General features: G+C 37.7%; 1 protein-coding gene across 1 annotated transcript in view; it reads left to right on the forward strand.

The window, feature by feature from the left end:
• The window catches only part of TMCO1 (transmembrane and coiled-coil domains 1), a 60896-nt gene that overhangs the window by 15919 nt on the left and 23427 nt on the right, over nt 1-21550 (forward strand). The window contains exons 4-5 of the mRNA XM_052637550.1: nt 5701-5747; nt 7327-7394. Of these exons, the coding sequence (XP_052493510.1) occupies nt 5701-5747; nt 7327-7394 (115 nt within the window). The remainder of the gene's footprint in view (nt 1-5700; nt 5748-7326; nt 7395-21550) is intronic.

Consider the following 21550-nt stretch of genomic DNA (forward strand, 5'->3'; position numbering starts at 1 on the left):
TGGTATTCTTTTGACAAGAGATTATAGAAACTCTAGTAGTTTAAAATATCAAGACAAGCAGTGATTCTCATAAATAATTGATTTACTTTTATCTTACTGACACTGTTTGAACTGATGGTTTTTCTTCCTACTTTAAACCAGCTGCTAATAAGTGTAGAGTCAGATTTGCTATTCATTTCCAGCAGCTTTATGAGACCATTAAATGCCTTTCTGTCACTGACCCTATCTATCAGTGTAATTTTATTATGTAACCCCTTATGTAGCCTGGGAAATCCCATGGACGGAGAAGCCTCGTAGGCTACAGTCCATGGGGTCACTAAGAGTCGGACACGACTGAGTGACTTCACTTTCACTTTTCACTTTCATGCATTGGAGAAGGAAATGGCAACCCACACCAGTGTTCTTGCCTAGAGAATCCCAGCGACAGGGGAGCCTGGTGGACTGCCGTCTATGGAGTCGCACAGAGTCAGAAACGACTGAAGCGACTTAGCAGCAGTAGCAGCAACCCTTATTTTTACTTTTCTCAGATTCCCTACTTGGGCTTCTTTAAAAATTAAATGTTTAGGGACTTCCCTGGTAGTCCAGTGGACTAAGACTCTGCACTAAAAATACAGGGGCCTTGGGCTCAATCACTGGTCAGGGAGCTGGATCCCACTTGCCACTTGCTGCAACTAAAAGATCCCTCAAACTGCGACCAAGACCCAGCACAGCCAAATAAATAAACATATATATATATATATATATATATATATATACTGGGCGTCCCAGGTGGCAGTAGCGATAAAGAACCCACCTGCCAACACAGGAGACGTAAGAGACACAAGTTTGATCCCTGGGTCAGGAAGATCCCCTGGAGGAAGGAATGGCTACCCACTCCAGTATTCTTGTCTGGAGAATCCTACAGTCAGAGGAGCCTGGTGGGTTACAGTCCATCGGGTCCCAGAGAGTTGAACATGACTGAAGCGAGTTAGTATGCATCATACACACACACACCCAGTGATGAGGGGACTATAAAGAGTGATATTGCTGCTTTGAAAGAAGGGAGTTTTTAATAAGAGGGGAAAGGTCAGCAAATTCAGTGTTTCAGAGAATCAAAATGTCATTGATATCACTTAGGTGACGCCCTTAGATTGTGGTGTTAGGTAGAGCCATTAATTTGAAACTGAGGTGTCTGAAGACTATATTTTTCATTTTTAATTTCAGGAGCAGATATTTTGGTTATTTTTTGTTTCCCTCTCATAGAAGATAACCTACTTTTGATGTATTTTATTTAGCTCTTTGGCTATAGTAAGCTATCTCAAGTAATGAGGAACTTAAGGGTATATGTGACCAAGAATTCAGGAAAAGCTGAACTAACTGGTTACAAGAAGGCAAGAACTGTGTTAAAGCAATTCCTGCAGACAGAGCAAGCCCTGAGATAAGCCAGACATTGTGCTCACTATAAATTTATAGTACCTTTCTCTCTTCTGGTATGCAGTGCTTCACAGGATTTAATTTTTGCCTGCACCTAACTTTGGCTTGTATCCTACAGTTCTTTCTATATAGTATTTCTCGTACATGGTCTCTAGGCCACCCATATCAGTTTTGCTTGAGATGTTTGTAAAAATGAAGGGTTCTGAGTCTTTGTTGTTGTTCAGTTGCTCAGTTGTGTCCAACTCTTTGCTACTCCATGGACTGCAGCACTCCAGGCTCCCCTGTCCTTCACCATCTCCCAGAGCTTGCTCAAACTCATGTCCATTGAGTTGGTGATACCAGCCAACCATCTCGTCCTCTGTCGTCCCCTTCTCCTACTGCCTTCAATCTTTCCCAGCATCAGGGTCTTTTCCAAAGAGTTGGCTCTTCACATCAGGTGAACAGAGTATTGACTCTGAGTCTTACTCCTAGGTTTTACTGAATCAGAAGTTTTAATCCAGTGTCTAAGACTGTATTATCCAATTCTGCACCCTCTAGCTACCTTTGACTGTTAAATTAATTGAAATTAAATGAAGTTGAAATTTTAGGACCTCAATCACACTGGTCATATTTCATTGCTCAGCAGCTATATGTAGCTATATTGATAGCACAGATATAAGATATTTTTATAATTGTAGAAAGTTCTTTTAGAATAGTATTGCTAAAGAAATCAAGATTTTCCAAAGGAGGTGACATAAGAGCTGAGGCTTAAAAGTTGAATTATAGGCTAGCCAGGAAAGGATTTGATAGGATAGGATGAAATAGTCTAGGTAGAAGGGTAGCCAGTCATTCCAATTTGTTTCGCCCAAGGAGTTTCTTGGGATGTGAGATTTTCAGAGCTAAAACTGGAACAGTCTAGGAAAGCTGGGACACTTGGTCACCCAAGGTAAAAGAAACTTTATGCACAAAGATGCTGAATCAAGAGAAAATCATCATATATAAAGGAACTTTGGTGATGTAAGAACGTAAAAATTTATGGGAGTGGTCAGAAATGTGGCTTCAGAAGGAAACAGGAGCCAGATACAGGACTTGCAAGTGATATTGAACCATCATCTTGGGACTTCTCTGGTGGTCCAGTTCCACTGGACTCTGCACTTCCACTGCAGGGGATAAGGGTTTGATCCCTGGTCAGGGATCTAAGATCCCACATGCTGCATGACACACCCAAGAAAAAGAGAGAGAAAGAAATAAACATGATCTTATAGGGATAAAAAGCCATGGAAGGACACTCTTGGCGAGTATCATGATCTTGTTCAGTTTGCCTTTTGGTAGATCTGATATGCATTTATGTGGAACGTGAATTTGAGGAGAGAAGTTTGGAGACAGTGAGGTCTGTTAGGAGGTTTGAAAGTAATATAGGTAAGAGATGTTGGAAGTGATAGTCAGGAGGAGGGGAGGCGGTAGATTTCATAAGTATTTATGAGGTGTAATGAATAGAACTGGGTAGGAAGTCAAGGATGTGCAGGTTTCTAGCACAGATGCTTTTCTATACCTTTCTTTTCATGTCTCAGTGGCAGTCCTTTTACACTTCTGCTTGTTCTTTGCCTGTTTAACTTCTAGTCATCTCTTACCCCGGTCCTCAAACCCCCAGTTTTAAAATGTCTTATTATATTGTAAGAGAGCTGTTCAATAGAAAAGGAGCTCTAGCCCTTGAGATACACCTTAGCTCCATCCCATTTTGTTCATTTTCTTCCATATATCTTCACCTTCAGCTCTTTCCTGCCTGTATCCTTTCCTCCATGGAGAACAAACTGGGTAGGAACTGTTTAAGACGAAGTCATACATTCATCTCACCCGTTGTTTGAAAACTGCAGTCCAGTCTGCAGTTCCTGTAGGCCTGTTTTTCTTCCTTCCATTCTTTTTACCTGCCTGAACTTGCCAGCCCTCATACCACTTTAATATATTCCAATTGTATGGTTTTTTTTTTATTTTAGAGGGTTTTTTTATATTTTTATTTCATAATATTCTTGTGAGGGTATGAATTGGTGTGTGTTTTGATCATTCATTTATCCCTAGTACCCAGAAAAGTGCTTGGCATGTAGTAGGTAATCAATAAGTATTTGTTGAGTGAATTAATCCTGGTGATAAAAATACATGATCAAAGAAAGCAGTAACATGGTATATATAGAGATCTTTGGATTGGAGGTTGGGAAACTTGGATTCTAGTCCTGGCTTTGCCATAAAATACCTGTGTGGGCTCTGAGAAATCACTTCTCCTTTGCTGGACCCCAGTTTCTTCATAGGCACAGCAATAAAGTCCAATATGTTGATGGGAAACTCAGCAGTGGCCACAGGACTAGAAAAAGTCAGTTTTCATTCCAGTCCCAAAGAAGGGCAGTACTAAAGAGTGTTCAAGCTACCGTGCAGTTGCTCTCATTTCACATGCTTACCAGACAATGCTCAAAATCCTTCAAGCTAGGCTTTAGCAGTACATGAACCGAGAACTTCTAGATGTACATGCTGGATTTAGAAAAGGCAGAGGAACCAGCGATCATATTGCCAACATCCATCGGACCATAGAAGAAGCAAGAGAATTCCAGAAAAACATCTACTTCTGCTTCATTGACTACATTAAAGACTTTTCCTGTGTGGATCACAACAAACTGGAAAATTCTTCAAGAGACAGGAATACCAGACCACCATACCTGTCTCTTGAGAAACCTATATTTAGGACAAGAAGCAATAGTTAAAACTGAACATAGAACAACAGACTGGTTCAAAATTGGGAAAGAAGCACCTCAAGACCGTATATTGTCACCCTGCTTATTTAACTTACAGGCAGAGTACATCATGTGAAATGCTGGGCTTGATGACCCACAAGCTGGAATCAAAGATTGCTGGGAGAGATATCAATGACTTCAGATATGCAGATGATACTACCCAAATGGCAGGAAACAAAGAGGAACTAAAGAACCGCTTGAGGAAGGTAAAAGAGGGGAGTAAAAAAGCAGGATTAAAACTCAACATTTAGAAAACTAATATCATGGCATCCGGTCCCATCACTTTATGACAAATTGATGGGGAAACAATGGAAACAGTGACAGATTTTCTTTTCTTGGGCTCCAAAATCACTGCAGATGGTGACTGCAGCCATGAAATTTAAAAAACACTTGCTTCTTGGAAGAAAAGCTATGAAAAACCTAGGCAGTATATTGAAAAGCAGAGACATCACTTTGTGGACAGAGGTCCATATAGTCAAAGCTATGGTTTTTCCAGTGGTCATGCTTGGATATGAGAGTTGGACCATAAACAAGGCCAAGAGCCGGAGCTTTGATGCTTTCGGATTCTGGTGGTTCTCAAGAGAAGACTCTTGAGAATCCCTTGGACAGCAAGGAGATCAAACCAGTCAATCCTAAGGGATATCAGCCCCTAACATTCATTAGAAAGACTGATGCTCAAGCTGAAGCTCCAGTAGTTTGGCCAACCTGATGCGAAGAACTGACTCATTGGACAAGACCCTGATGTTGGGAAAGATTGAGAGCAAGAGGAGGAGGGGACGACAGGAAGATGAGATGGTTGGATGACATCACTAACTCCACATGAATTTAAGCAAACTCCAGAAGGCAGTAGAGGACAGGGAAACCTGGTGTGCTGCAGTTCATGGGGTTGCAAAAAATGGTACACAACTTAGCAACTGAACAACAGTGTTCATTGGGATACAGTAGATAAGAGCATTAATGTGTAGCTGAAACGTCTTTAGCAGTTTAGATTTGGTGTATATAACAATTTTCTTGAAATATATGTCAAATTTCCTAGCTTTCCAAGTGACTTAAATATGAAAGTATGCTTATTTTTGGCTTCATTTGACTGTAAGATGAAACAAGCTGAACCTAACTTTATCTTAATTAGCTTTTAATTTTTAGATGCTATGCTCTCTTAAACTGAAAAAGGGGGAAAGAAACTTGAGATGGGTAATTAATATTGAAATCTAAGTGTAGTCATTATGATTATACCTCCCACTGATATAATAATGATTATATCTTAATGTACAGAGTTGAAACACTTAATACCAGAGGTAATTTTTAAAATTAAACTTTAAAGATTTTTATTTATTTAAATTGAACTATTTTAGTGCTCTCCTGCATTTGAATTTTCTGTTAGTACAAAGTATATGGTATTCCAAGTATTCAGCTTATCTTATTAAGTGATAACTGAGACAGAAACATTGTAATCACCAGTCAGTGACAGTTTAACATCTGCTTCTTGCTCAGTGCTGTGTATATTAACTAGTTCATTAATTCCTTGCAGAGCGGCAAGAAGAGAAACTGAAGAATAACAACAGAGATCTGTCAATGGTAAGAGTCCTAAATATAACTTCATGATAAACCACATGTTTTTCAGCAAAAGACCGTGATTTGCATCAAGTACATTGCACTTTACCTCTTCAGAAATTTATAGTTATGCATGCTATAAATAATGTAATGGGTGTTCCTAGACCAAATAGAAGTGAAAATGTGCTTACAGGGCTGAAGCTTCATGTTGGTAATATGAATAGCTTCTTTTTTAAGGGTGTCTTGAGGTCATAATTTTGTCATTTACACACAGTTTTTTTTTTTTTCGTTTTTCTTTTTTTAGCTTCTCCCTTATGTTTTCAAATGAAGTCACTTATTTTCTTTTCTTCCTTACATTATTACTGAATCTTTGACTTTTGGTGACCTGTTAATCCCATCATAAGCTTTGGAACATCATAGATGGCCTTTATTCTTTAAGAGGCCTTTTGCTCTGAAGGTCAGGCATATCATAAAGTGTAAGGAAAAGTGTTTTTATTAGCCATTTACTCATTATTTATAAAGAGTAGAGTTTTTTCAAGCATGTCTTTCTGAGGCATAGGTAGGCGAATTATATGGCTTGACTGATTTTTCTGCCTAATTTCTGTATATTCAAACAAGACACTTAAATTGTGCAACAGTTATCATTTGCTTACTGAGAGACCTTTGCTATATTATCTTCTGTTTCTTAAAACTCTTTTAGAAAAAATGTATTTATTTGTTCATTTATTTGGCTGTCAGGTTGCATCACGTGGGATCGTTCATTGCAGTTCACAGACTCTCTAGTTGTCGCGTGCAGGCTTCGTTGCTCCCTGGCATGCGGTATCTTAATTCTCCACCCAGGGATTGAGCCTGCATCCCCTGCATTGCAAGGTGGATTCTTAACTACTGGACCACCAGAGAAGTGCCTTGAAATTCTTTTTAAGAAAGATTATAATTTAGAAGTATAGTTTTTTGAAAATAGCTTTTCTGTTGTCATAGTTACTCCACGTTCAAGAGACCAAATTTGAAAACTGCAGAAAGAGATAAAATTTTCTGATAAACTGTTAGTCATGCCTTTATGATCTTTTGTTTATTTATACTTTTATGGCACATGTAATTAAGAAAGTAGCTAGCCTTAAGAAACAAAATACCTTATGTACTTGAACATGTGATTTTTTTTGCGTGGTCTAGAGGTAGAGGTTGGCAGTCCCCGGCTGGTGTGGCAGCACAGTAGCGTCACTAAAGACTCCAGTTAGCCTTCCTTAGCTCATGGGCATTTGGTGGTTTGATGTTGCTTTGCTGTCAGGAATTACGTTCTTCATTCCAGACAGGAAGTATGGTCAGAAGGCCTAAAGGGATGCTAGCCAAGTTTGCCCCTTTTAAAAGTGCTGGTTAGTACTTGTACGCATCACTCGTTGGCCGGAATTAGGTCATGTGGGCCTCCAGTACGGTTCATCAGAAGGTGACAAGGAGAAGAGGCCTTGGAGGTGGAGGGTGGGTTAGGCAACAGGCAATTTTTTGCCAAGGAGCATCTTTTAAAAATTACGTGATATCAGAATTTGGGGGGATATGCTTCAGTAGTGGTTTTCCTTTAGTGTGAAGTGACAATTTGTTGATCTTACAGGTTCGAATGAAATCCATGTTTGCAATTGGCTTTTGTTTTACTGCCTTAATGGGAATGTTTAATTCCATGTGAGTATCCTTTTATATGGCTTTATCTAACTTGCTCTGTGTGGACAATTAACTTTTTTGTAATATTTTGATATTTCATATTTACAGAAAAGTTACAGGACTAGTATATCCATTAACCAGATTCACAATTGTTAACATTTTTCCTCATTTGCTTTCTTTTTTTCTGTTTCTCTATATCATAAATATTTGTGCTCATTCATATATTATTTTTATAAATTTTTCTGAATCTTTCAGAAGTTTGATGTGGATTTCATGCCCCTTTATTCATAACTACTAAAACTATGTGTTACCTAAGAACATGGACATTCTCTCATCCTCAATCCAGTTGTCAAAATTCAGGGAAATTTAATTTTGTAAGAATACAGTTATATGGTAACTTTTTCACCCTCTTAATTTTGAGGTTATCTTATGTATAAAGTGAAGACTAAGCTATTATGAGGCCTCTAAAAAGAGTTTAGTATGTCCCTTGGGTTTTTAAGTTCCTTTTTAGCAAACTGCTTCCCAATGAAGGTAGTCAGTCATTCAGAGATATTTTGATTCTTAAAATAATCTTTACAACTATCATCTCGTTTAACGATAAGGTAAGCTACTGTTTTCTAAACTAATGCATAGCAGGCCTGAATGATTATGGGAGTGATTTTGACAGAAGCTGGGAAAATAGCCAAAGATGGCAAGCAATCGTTTATTACCTTTCAAAGCTCACCTGAGCTATCCCATACATATTAGGATTGTCCTCTTACTCTTCTCTTTCCCCCCTCCCTGCTTCATTTCTGTCTCTCCCTTCCCTTGTACTCATCCCCCCAACACTAGTCTGTTTTCTTCACACCTGTTAAGTACCTACTTTGTGCCAGGAATTGTGCTAGGTATCAGAATATAACAAATAAGATGTGTTCCTTGCCCTCAATAGTATCAAAATTTTATGGAAAGAAAAGACCAATAAATCAATACATTAATGGATGTTACCAGACATATGTGCGTGTGAAGTATATAGTACGGGGGTGGAAAGGGACTGGTTAGGTGAGAGACCAAAGGGAATGTCCAAAATTATTTCAATACAAAATTTCCACTTAACTAGTGATTTTGAAAAGGACCTTTGGAAGATTAAATAACTTGCCCAGGTTATATAGAAGTCTCATAAGTTCTAATTTATAACTCTAATCTCGGTATTCTTTTTTCACTGCTATGCTTTCTCTTATTTCTTGGATATATTTTACCATGAATTACCAGTCAAATCAAACACTGAAAGATTTTATAGTTAACTAGCAAGCTTAAGGTTATGACCAACCTAGACAGCATATTAAAAAGCAGAGACATTACTTTGTCAACAAAGGTCCATCTAGTCAAGGCTGTAGTTTTTCCAGTGGTCATGTGTGGATGTGAGAGTTGGACTATAAAGAAAGCTGAGCACGGAAGAATTGATGCTTTTGAACTGTGGTGTTGGAGAAGACTCTTGAGAGTCCCTTGGACTGCAAGGAGATCCAACCAGTCCATCCTAAAGGAGATCAGTCCTGGGTGTTCATTGGAAGGACTGATGTTGAAGCTGAAACTCCAATACTTTGGCCACCTGATGCAAAGAGCTGACTCATTGGAAAAGACCCTGATGCTGGGAAAGATTGAAGGCAGGAGGAGAAAGGGATGACAGGATGAGATGGTTGGATGGCATCACCGACTCAGTGAACATGGGTTTGGGTGGACTCCGGGAGTTGGTGATGGACAGGGAGGCCTGGCATGCTGTGGTTCATGGGGTCGCAAAGAGTCGGACACAACTGAGCGACTGAACTGAACTGAACTGAGCAAGCTTAACTAGTAAGTTAACTAGTAAGCTGTGTGGATCACAACAAACTGGAAAATTCCTAAAGAGGTGGGAATATCAGACCGTCTTACCTGACTCCTGAGAAACCTGTATGCAGGTCAAGAAGCAACAGTTAGAACCAGACATGGAACAATGGACTGGTTCAAAATTGGGAAAGGAGTATATCAAAGCTGTATATTGTCACCCTGTTTGTTTAACTTATATGCAGAGTACATTATGCAAAATGCTGGATGGTTCACAAGCTAGAATCAAGATTGCTGCAAGAAATATCAATAACTTCAGATATACAGATGACACCACCCTTATGACAGAAAGCAGAGAGGAACTAAAGAGCCTCTTGATGAAAGTAGAAGAGGAGAGTAAAAAAGCTGGCTTAGAAGTCAACATTCAGAAAGCTAATATCATGGCATCTGGTCTCATCACTTCATGGCAAATAGATGGGGAAACAATGGAAACAGTGACAGGTTTTATTTTCTTGGGCTCCAGAATTACTTCAGATAGTGAATACAGGCATGAAATTAAAAGATGCTTCCTCTTTGGAAGAAAAGATATGACAAACCTAGACAATATATTAAAAAGCAGAAATGTTACTTTGCCAATAAAGGTCTATGTAGTCAAAGCTATGGTTTTTCCTGTGGTCATGTGTGGATATGGGAGTTGAACTATAAAGGTGGCTGAGTGCAAGAAGAATTGATACTTTTGAAATGTGGTGTTGGAGAAGGCTCATGAGAGTGAGTCCCTTGCAGTCAAGCCTGAGAGAAGTCAGTTCTGAATATTCTTTGGAATCACATGAATATAATGCTATATAATATAATATAGCATTATGATAGTACTATATTAGCATCATAGTGCTATTATAGTGCTACAATCATAGTGCTATTACAGTGCCGTTATAGTGCTGTTATAGCTTCATACAGTGCTATAACATAGCATTATAGCACTACTATATAATATAATATAGCATTATATTCATGTGATTTCCTTTCTTAATGTTATTTGTGAACATTGTGGTGTGAAAGGCTGCTCTATGGAAGGGACATCTGCTCCAAATATATATATATATTTAATATTTATTTATTTGGCTGTGTTGGGTCTTAGTTGCAGTGTATGGGATCTTCACTATGTCATGTGGGATGTTCTGTTACAACACTTGGACTCTCTAGTTGTGGCACACATGGGCTCAGCAGTTGGGATACACAGACTTAGTTGCCCTTTAGCATATAGGATCTTAGTTCTCCCCACCAGGGATTGAACCCATGTGCCCTGCATTTCACAGGGGATTCTTTTTTTGTTTGTTTGTTTCTTTGTTTTGAAATTTTTACAATATTGTATTGGTTTCTAACATACAACAATGAGAATCAGCCATAATTACACATATATCGCCTTCCTCTTAAGCCTCCTTCCCCTCCCCCAGTCCCAGCCCTTTAAGTCATCATCTGGGCTTCCTGTGTTATATAGCAGCTTCTTACCAGCTATCCACTTTACACATGATAGTGCATATATGTCGATGTTACTTATCTCCATTCGTCTCACTCTCTCCCTCCCACACTGTGTCCACAAGTCCATTGTTTACATCTCTTGTCTCCGTTCCATTCCGGCAAATAAGTTAATCAATACTATGTTCTGGATTCTATGTATATCTGTTAATGTGAGATATTAGTTTTTCTCTTTCTGAGTTCTATCACTCTGTGTAACAGACTCTTAGGTTCATCCACCTTACTAGAACTGACTCGTTCGTTCTTTTTTATGGCTGAGTAATATTCCATTGTATATATGTACCGAATCTTCTTTATACATTCATATATCAATAGACATCTAGATTGTTTCTATGTCCTGGCAATAATATTGTAAATAGTGCTGCAGTAAACATTAGGGTACATGTGTCTTTTAGAATTGTGGTATTCTCAGGGTATATGCCCAGTAGTGGGATTGCAGGGTTTTTTAAGGAACCTTGTACTGTTCTCCATAATGACTGTATCAGTTTACATTCCCACCAACAGTGCAGGAGGGTTCCCTTTTTTCCATGTCTTCTTCAACATGTATTGTTTGTAGATTTTTTGATGGTGGCCATTCTGACTGGTGTGAGGTGATACCACATTGTAGTTTTGGTTTGTATTTCTCAAATAGTTACTGATATCGAGCATCCTTTCATGTATTTATTGCCATTTGTATGTCTTTTTTTGAGAAATGTCTGTTTAGGTCTTCTGCCTACTTTTTGATTGAGCTATTTGTTTTCTTGAAATTGAGCTGTATGAGCTGCTTATATATTCTGGAGATTAATCTTTGTCAGTTGTTTCATTTGCAGTTATTTTTGAGGGTTGTCTTTCAATCTTGTTTATTGTTTAGTGTTCAGAAGCTTTTAAGTTTCATTAGGTCCCACCTGTTTATTTTTGTTTTTATTTCCATTATGCTAGGAAATGGGTCAGAGGGGATATTCCTCTGATTTATGTCAGAGAGTGTACTGCCTACATTTTCCTCTAAGAGTTTTATAGTTTCTGACTTACATTTAAGTTTTTAATCCATTTTGACTTTATTTATGTGTATGGTGTTAGGAAGTGTTCTAGTTTCATTCTTTTAGTTGTAGCTGTCCATTTTTCCCTTATTGAAGAGGCTGTCTTTTATAGATTATATTTTCTTGCCTGTTTTGTCAAAGATAAGGTGCCCAGAGGTTCGTGGGTTTATCTCTGGGCTTTCTGTCTTGTTCCATTGATCTGTATATCCATTTTTGTGCCAGTACCATACTGTCTAGATGACTGTAGCTTTGTAGTAAAGTCTCAAGTTAGGAAAGTTGATTCCTCGAGCTCCATTTTTCATTCTCAAGATTTCTTTGACTAGTCAGCATCTTTTGTGTTTCCGTACATCAGCAGTGGAAACTGGAAAAGATCAGTTTTCATTCCAATCCCAAAGAAGAGCAGTGGCCAAGAATGTTCCAACTTCCGCACATTTGTGCTCATTTCACCTGCTAGCAAGGTAATGCTCAGAATGCTTGAAGGATTTTGAAGGCTTCAACAGTACATAAACTGAGAACTTCCACATGTACAAGCTGAATTTAGAAAAGCCAGAGGAACCAGAGATCAAATTGCCAACATCCATTGGATCATAGAAAAAGCAAGAGAATTCCAGAAAAACATCTACTTCTGCTTCATTGACTACGTTAAAGACTTACTTTGTGGATCATGACAAACTGTGGAAAATTCTTAAAAAGATAGGAATACCAGACCACCTTACCTGCTTCCTGAGAAACCTACGTGCAGGACAAGAAGCAACAATTAGAACTGGACGTGGAGCAACGGACTGGTTCCAAATTGGGAAAGGAGTATGTCAAGGCTGTATCTTGTCACCCTATTTATTTAACTTATATGCACAGTACATCATGTGAAATGCCAGCGGGATAACTCACAAGCTGGAATCTAGATTGCTGGGAGAAATAGCAACAACCTGAGATATGCAGATGATACTACCCAAATGGCAAAAAGCAAAGCATAACCAAAGAGCCCCTTGATGAAGGTGAAAGAAGAGAGTGAAAAAGCAGGGTTAAAACTCAGCATTCATAAAACTAAGATCACAGCATCCGGTCCTATCACTTCATGGCAAATAGATGGGGGAAAGTGGAAACAGTGAGAGACTTTATTTTCTTGGGCTCCAAAATTACTGTGGCTGGTGACTACAGCCATGAAATTAAAAAATGTTTTCTCCTTGGAAGTAAAGCTATAGTAAACCTAGACAGTGTATTATAAGGCAGAGACATCACTTTGCCAACAAAGGTCCATAGAGTCAAAACTATGGCTTTTCTAGTAGTCACATACGGATGTGAGAGTTGAACTGTATAGAAGGCTGAACGTGGAAGAATTGATGTTTTCGAACTGTTGTGCTGAAGAAGACTGTTGAGACTCACTTAGACATCAAGGAGATCAAACCACTCAGTCCTAAAGTAAATCAAGCCTGAACATTCGTTAGAAAGACGAAGCTGAAGCTGAAGCTCCAATGGTTTGGCCACCTGATGGGAAGAGCTGACTCATTGGAAAAGACCCTGATGCTGGGGAAGATTGAAGGCAGGAGGAGAAGGGGACGACAGAGGATGAGATGGTTGGATGGCATCACTGACTCCATGGACATGGGTTTGGGTGGACTCCAGGAGTTGGTGATGGACAGGGAGGCCTGACGTGCTGCGGTTCATGGGGTTGCAAAGAGTCGGACACAACTGAGTGACTGAACTGAACTGAACTGATGCTCCAAACAATGAGAGTTTTGCTTCTTTTCTTATCTATATTCCTTTTATTTATTTTTCTTCTCTGATTGCCATGGTTAGGATTTCCAAAACTATGTTGACAGATAGTGATGAGAGAGGGCACCCTTGTCTTTTTCCTGATCTTAGAAGAAATGCTTTCAGATTTTCACCATTGGGAATAATGTTTGCTGTGTGGTTGTCATATATGGCCTTTATTATTTTGAGATAGAGTCCTTCTAGGCCTAATCTAAAGAGATTTGTTTTTTTTTTTTTAAATCATAAATGGGTGTTGAATTTTGTTGAAAGCTTTCTCTGCATCTGTTGAGATGATCATATGGTTTTTATCTTTCAGTTTGTTAATATGGTGTATCAAATTGATTGATTTGCATATATTGGGGTAAACCTTGCATACCTGGGGTAAACCCCACTTGATCCTGGTGTATGATTTAATCTGTTGTTGGATTCTGTTTGCTACAATTTTGTTGAAGATTTTTGCATCTATGTTCATATTGGCCTGTTGTTTTCTCTTTTGGTGGTATCTTTGTCTTGTTTTAGTATCAAGGTGATGGTGGCCTCATAGAATGAATTTGGGAGTTTTCCTTCCTCTGCAGTTTTCTGGAAGAGTTTGAGCAAGAGAGATGTTAGCTCTTCTCTAAATGTTTGGTAGAATTTACCTGTGAAGCCATCTGGCTCTGGGCTTTTGTTTGTTGGAAGATTTTTTTTATCACAGTTTCAATTTCAGTGCTTGTTTAATTGGTCTATTTATGATTTCTGTTTCTTCTGAGTTCAGTTTTGGAAGGTTGTACTTTTCTAAGAACTTGACCATTTCTTCCAGGTTGTCCGTTTTACTGGCATATAGTTGCTCTTAGTAGCCTCTTCTGATCCTTTGTAATTTTGCATTGTCTATTGTAACATCTTCTTTTTCATTTCTAATTTTATTGACTTAAGTCTTCTCCATTTTCTTCTTGATGAATCTGGCTAGTGGTTTGTCCATTTTGTTTATTTTCTCAAAGTTTTTTTAGTTTTATTGATCTTTGCTATTGTTTTCTTCATTTTTCCCCATTAATTTCCGCTCTGATATTTATGATTTCTTTCCTTCTACTGTCTTTGGGGTTTTTTGTCCTTCTTCCTCTAGTTACTTTAGGTGTAACATCAGGTTGTTGATTTGATGTTTTTCTCATCTCTTGAGGTAGGTTTGTATTACTATAAACTTCCCTCTTAGAACTGCTTTTGCTGCACCCTCTAGGTTGGTAAAGAATCCGCCTGTAATGCAGGAGACCCTGGTTTGATTCCTGGGTCGGGAAGATCCACTGGAGAAGGGGTAGGCCACCCACTCCAGTATTGTTGGGCTTCCCTTGTGGCTCAACTGGTAAAAAATCTGCCTGCAATGTGGGAGATCTAGGTTCGACCCCTGGTTCGTGGAAGTATCCAGGAGAAGAGAAAGGCCACCAACTCCAGTATTCTAGCCTGGATGATTCCGTGGACTGTATTGTCCATGGGATCACAAAGAGTCAGACACAGCTGAGCAACTTTCACTAGGTTTTGGATTGTCATATTTTCATTGTCATTTGTTTCTAGATATTTTATAAATTATCTTTTAGTGTCTTCAGTGACCTCTTGGTTATTGAGAAGTGTGTTGTTTAGCCTCCTTGTGTTTGTGGTTTTTTTTACAGGTTTTTTCCCTGTAATTGATACTTAGTCTCATAGCCTTGTGGTCAGAAAAGATGCTTGATAGGATTTCAGTTTTCTTAAATTTACCAAGGCTTGATTTGTGACCCAAGCTGTGATCTGTCCTGGAGAATATTCTTTGTTCAGTTGAGAAAAAAGTGGATTCTGCTGTTTGGGGATGAAATGTCCTAAAGATTTCAGTTAGGGCCGTCTGGTATAATGTGTGCTTTAAGGCTTGTGTTATTAATTTTCTGTGTAGATGATCTGTCCTTTGGTGTAAGTGGGATGTTAAAATCCCCAACTATTATTGTTTTACTCTCAATTTCCCCTTTTATGGTTGTTAGCATTTGCTTTTTGTATTGAGGTGCTCCTATATTATATGCCAAAATATTTATAATTGTTGTATCTTCTTGGATTGATCCCTGCAAGGTGGATTCTTAACCATTGGACCATCAGGGAAGTCCCTCCAATGTATTTTTTTCCCAATGTCATATTTTTCCTCTAAAGTGGAATCTCTCAGTGCATTTTTTCTCTAATTATTGAATAGATTCTTACTGGAAAAATTCCAATAGTATATAATTGTATAAAATATAAAGTAAAAATCACTCTGCCTTCCTGAAATGTCCTTTCAAGGCTTGTACTTTTTCTGTATATGTACAAACATTTAGATATTTATATGTTTTAATTTTTATAACCCAAAATGGCTGTTTTGTAGTCTGCTATAGTTACCTGTGGTAATTTTTAATTTTTGTTTATTTTAAAAAATGTTTATTTGTTCTATTTGGCCATGTCAGGTGTCAGCTGTGGTACGCTGGATCCTCACTGCGTCATGCGGACTCTCTTCACTGTGGTGCACAGACTCTCTAGTTGTAGTGTGCAGGCTCCAGAGCACCTGGGCTCAGTAGTTGTGGGGCATGGGCTTAGTTGCTCTGTAGCTCTCAACCAAATATCTGAACACTCATCCCCTGCCTTGCAATGCAGATTCTTAACCACTAGACCACCAGGGAAGTCCCCTATGGTAATCTTTAAAATACAGTGCATGTGAACTTTGCATAATCATTTTTATCGTCTGTAAGTATTCCATTTGTACCTTACATATATAATCTTCTGTAAATCTTCACACAGAATTTTCATAGGTAGTATATACGCCAGTATACGTATACTTATTTTTTCCCCGTGTATATCCTACAAATATTGCTTGGGTAAAGTTTTGATAGAAATTGTTCTCTACAATGTTGCTTTTTGTTTGGCTGTGCTTTGTGGTGTTAGGGAATCTCAGTTCCCCAACCAGAAATTGAACCTGGACCCATGGCAGTGAAAGCATAGAGCCCTGACCACTGGACCACCAGGAAATTGCCCTAGGAAAGTTTTTATTAATTTATGTTTTTAGGTTACTGTCCTCAGGGCTTGTGAATAGTTCTTTCTGTATATATTTGTCATCACTAGAAATTATGTATCTGTTTAATATTTGTAAATCTAATAGCTGAAAAAAATACATTTTTTTAATTTGCAATTTCTGGTGATGTTTAGCATCTTTTCATTTACTTATTATGCTTTTACTATTTCTAAATTTCTAGTTCATGTTCTTCCCCTTATTTTCTTTTTACGAGAATTCTTTACATATTAAACTCTCCTTTTGGAGATACATGGGCAATATTAATTTTTATGTTACTTCTCTGTTGTATAAATAGTAGCCTTCTTATACCCGATTATATCGTTTTTTTTTAATATTTAAATAAATTTTGTTTCATCTGTAATTTATTTTGATGTTTAGTTTCCAACTTTACCAAGCTCTTAGCTGTTGTCAATACTAAGTAGGGAGTAAATAATATATTTTCCCTGATGATTAGAAATGACTAGTTTATGATATATCACATAGCTTCTGAAGCTTATGCAGTAGATCTTAACCAGGAATGTACATCAGAACCAAAGAATTTTGATTCCAAAGTTCTAAAACAAGAATTTTCTTACACTAGTGAGACACAAATACTTCTAAAAAATTCACACAGTATAGAATAATGTAGAATGAAAAGTGAAAGTGAACCCAGATGAGTTGAAGACTTTCCACCCAAAAACTTTCACACAGCTTTATTGATAAGTGTCATAGCTTGGAAGCAATCAGTTGATAAATGGATAAACTGTGGGAATATCCATACAGTAGAATATTATTCATCGCTAAAAAGGAATAGGCTATTGGCCATGTGAGGACATGAAGGAACCTCAAATGCATACTATGAAGTGAAAGAAATCAATCTGAAAAGGCTACATGCTATATGAAAGACAAAACTGTGGAGATAGTATTACAAAGATCAGTGGTGGCCAGGAATCAGCTATGAGGGAGGGAATAAGCAGAGCACAGAAAATTTTTTTTTTAGTGTAAAACTATTCTGTGTGATACTTAATGGTGATACATTTTGCTGTACATTTATTAAAACCCAAGAATGGTTCTTGCCTGGTCATTCAGTGACTAAGACTCCACGCTGCCAGTGCAGCAGGCCTGGTTCAGTCGCTGGTCAGGGAACTAGATCCTGCATGCCGCCGCTAAAGATTCTGCATGCCACAGTGAAGACCCAGAATAGCCAAATAAGTAAATAAGTAGTAAAAAAAAAAAAAAACAAGAGTGAACCCTAAAGTAAACTATGAAGTTTGGGTAATGATGAAGTACCATTGTAACTTATCAGTTGGCAGTTATGAATAATCCTTCCAGAAACATCTGTGTGTAGGTTTTTGTGTGTGTGTGAACATATTTTCTGCTCCTTTGGATAGATTACAAAGAGCATGATTACTGGACTGTATTCATGTTTTTTCTTCTTCCTGATATTTGTGTCCTATACATTAAAAAAAAAATATATATATATATATATATTTCTCGTGTCTAGGATTGTGAGCACCTAGAAGTTAAAGGCTGTAACTATTTTTATAAGCCCTCATGTGAAATTAAAAGTCGAATGCATATTTTGGGACTTCCCCAGTATAAGACTGTTTTTCAGTGCAGGGAATGTGAGTTCGACCCTGGTTGGGAAACTAAGAGCCCACATGCCTTGCAGCCAAAAAAAACCAAAACATAAACAATATTGTAACAAATTCAGTAAAAACTTTTAAAATGGTCCACATCAAAAGAAGTCTTAAAGGTCTAGTACATATTTTGATTGTACTGAACAATCACTGTTCTTTAGCATAATTTCTCTTAGTTTCACCTTGATCATCTGTTTATTGTAGAATGTAATACATTATCTGTAATACCCATTTTCATCTTAAAATGTGTTGATAAGAAAAAGCCTCAGCTTAGACTATATAGGAAGGACTTGAGCTCCTAGATTGCCAGAGAAGCAATAGGAGGCACTATATTTAATTATTATCAATTATTTATTTCTGTTTAATTTCTTTTCTGGATTATTTCCATACAGTTGAAACATTATAATCTTAGAAGTGATCTTTAAAGTCGTTTGACACATTACTTCTGTGTCAGTACAGAAATCCCTCCAATAATACCTCTAGCAGATAATTTTCCATCCTCTTTTCAATTATTTTCAATAGTGAGGAGCTTGATGGTTTCTGACATAATATAGTTTATCAGTAGTATGTAGGGTTTGAAAATGGTTCTTTTTATTGGGCCAAAATAAACCTTGTTCTGTTCATAAGTAGTGGTCCTTCCCTTTGGAATTGCAGAGAGTAAGTACACTTGGAGAGATAATCAACCTTTTATAAGCCATGTCTCTCTCTGTACTTTTTCTTTCTCTCCCCAACTCTTTTCATTATTAGGCTAGGCACCAATTCACTTAGCTATTCCTGTAGCAAGCTTCCAATCTCCTGAAAAACTTAATTTGAAGGGTATTTTTTTTAATTCATTTTTGTGGCTGGTCTAAAGTCTCATACTGAATTTTCAGGTTCACGTAAATGAATAATTTACTTATAGAACATAAAAGATTTTCTCTTCTTTCTTTAAAATTCTTTTTACTTTTATTTATTTATTTGGCTGTGCCACTCAGCATGTGGGATCTTAGTTCCCCGGCTAGGAACCCATGCCCCCTGCAGTGGAAGTGTGGAATCCTAACCACTGGACTGCCAGGGAAGTCCCTTCTCTCTTTTTTAAAAGCCTTTTTCCAGCTTTATTGAGATATATAGTTGACATATAATATAGAATACTGTGTACATTTAAGATGTATAGAGTGATAGTTTGGTACATATATTGGTGCATGTATTGCAAAACGAGTACCACAGTAAGGTTAGTTAACAAATCCTTCACATAAATATCAGTTTGTTGTTGTGGTGGTAAGACTAATTAAGATTCACTCTCAGCAAATTTCAAGTATGTAATACAGTATTAAATGTAATTACTATTCTGTACATTAGATGCCCAATCTTAAAACTGGAAGTTTGTACCCTTTGGCCAACATCTCCCTGTTTCTCTCACATCCTGTCCTCTGGCAACCATCAATCTAGTTCTCTAAGAGTCAAGCTTTTTTTAGATTCCACGTGTAAGTGATGCCATACAGTATTTGTCTTTCTCTGTCAGACTTGTACACAGTATATATATACATGTATAGATGTGTGTGTGTATATATATTCACATTTCCTTTATCTATTCGTCTGTTGGTGGCACTTAGGTAGTTTCCGTATCTTGGTTGTTATGAATACTACTGCAGTAACATGGGAGTACAGATCTCTTTGAGACAGTAGTTTATTTTCAGTTTCTTTGGCTAAATAGCTAGAAATGGGATTTCTGAATCATATGGTAGTTCTGTTTTTAATTTTTTGAGGAACGTTCATGTTGTTTTCATAGTGGCTGTACCAATTTATATTCGCACAAATAGTGCCCAGCATTTGTTATCTCTTGTCCTTTTGGTAATAGTCATTCTAACAAGTGAGAGATGAAATCACATGGCTTTAATTTGCATTTCCCTGATGCCTAGTAGTATTGACCATCTTTTCATGTACTTCTTAGCCATTTGTATGTCTTTTTCAGAAAAATGCCTGAATCCATTTTAATTGGATTATTTGGAAGAGTTTTGCTATTGTACAGATCCTTCTATATTTTGGATATTAACCTTTTAACAGATATATGGTTTACAAATATTTTCTCTTATTCCATAGTTTGCATTTTCATTGTGTTTCATTTGCTGAGCAGAAGCTTTTTTGTTTGATGTGGTCACATTTGTGCTTTTGGTCTCATACCCAAAAATCTTTGCCAAGAGCTGTGTCAAGGAGCTTTTTCCCAATGTTTCCTTCTAGAAGTTTCATGGTTTCAGATCTCATGTTTAAATTCTTAATCTACTTTGAGTTAATTTTTGTGGGTGGTTTTTGATAGGGGTCTGGTGTCATTCTCTTATGTGTGAATATCTAGTTTACCCAGCATCATCTACTGAAGAGACTATTCTCCCCTTGAGAATTCTTTGCTCCCTTGTCAAATACTAGTTGACAGGGTTTATTTCTGAGCTCTTCATTCTGTTCCATTGGGCCACATGTCTGTCTTTATGCCAGTGTCATATTTGTTTGATGACTGCACATTTGAAATCGGAAGGTTTGATGTCTCCAGCTTTCTCAAGACTGCTTTGCCTGTTCAAGATCTTTTTTGTGATTCCATATGGGTTTTAGTATTAATTTCTCTATTTTTGTGAAAAGTAGAATTTTGATAAGAGATTATATTGGATCTAGGGATGACTTTGGATAGTATGAACATATTTTTTCTTTTTAATATTTATTTATTTATTTATTCTGCTGGTTGGATCTTTGTTGAGGTACTCAGGCTAAGTAGTTGTAGCACACGGGCTTAGTTCCCCTGTAACACGTGGGCTCTTAGTTCCCCAACCAGGGGTCAAACCCACAGCCCTCGCATTGCAAGGCACAGTCTTAACCACTGGACTACCAAGGAAGTCCCAGTATGGACATTTTAACAATATTAATTCTTCCAATCTATGAACGTGGATATCTTTCCATATATTTGTGTCATCTTCAGTTTATCAATGTCTTACAGTTTTTAGCATAAATATCTTTCACTTCCTTGATTAACTTTGATTAAATAAGTTACTTACATTAATGATGCTGTTGTAATGGGATTTTTTTGTTGTTGTTGTTATGTAATGGGATTTTGTGTGCGTGTATCTGTGTAGGGCTTCCCTGATAGCTCAGTTGGTAAAGAATCCACCTATAATGCAGGAGACCCCAGTTTGATTCTTGGATCAGGAAGATCCCCTGTAGAAGGGATAGGCTACCCACTCCAGTATCCTTGGGCTTCCCTTGTGACTCAGCTAGTAAAGAATCCACCTGCAATGCGGAAGACCTGGGTTTGATTCCTGGGTTGGGAAGATCCCTTGGAGAAGGGATGGCTACGCACTCCAGTATTCTGGCGTGGAGAATTCCATGGTCTGTACAGTCCATGGGGTCGCAAAGAGTTGGACACGACTGAGCAACTTTCACTTCACATAGACGTACAACTGATTTTTGTAG

The sequence above is a fragment of the Budorcas taxicolor genome, chromosome 3, assembly GCF_023091745.1.
Source record: "Budorcas taxicolor isolate Tak-1 chromosome 3, Takin1.1, whole genome shotgun sequence".
Lineage (NCBI taxonomy): Eukaryota > Metazoa > Chordata > Mammalia > Artiodactyla > Bovidae > Budorcas > Budorcas taxicolor.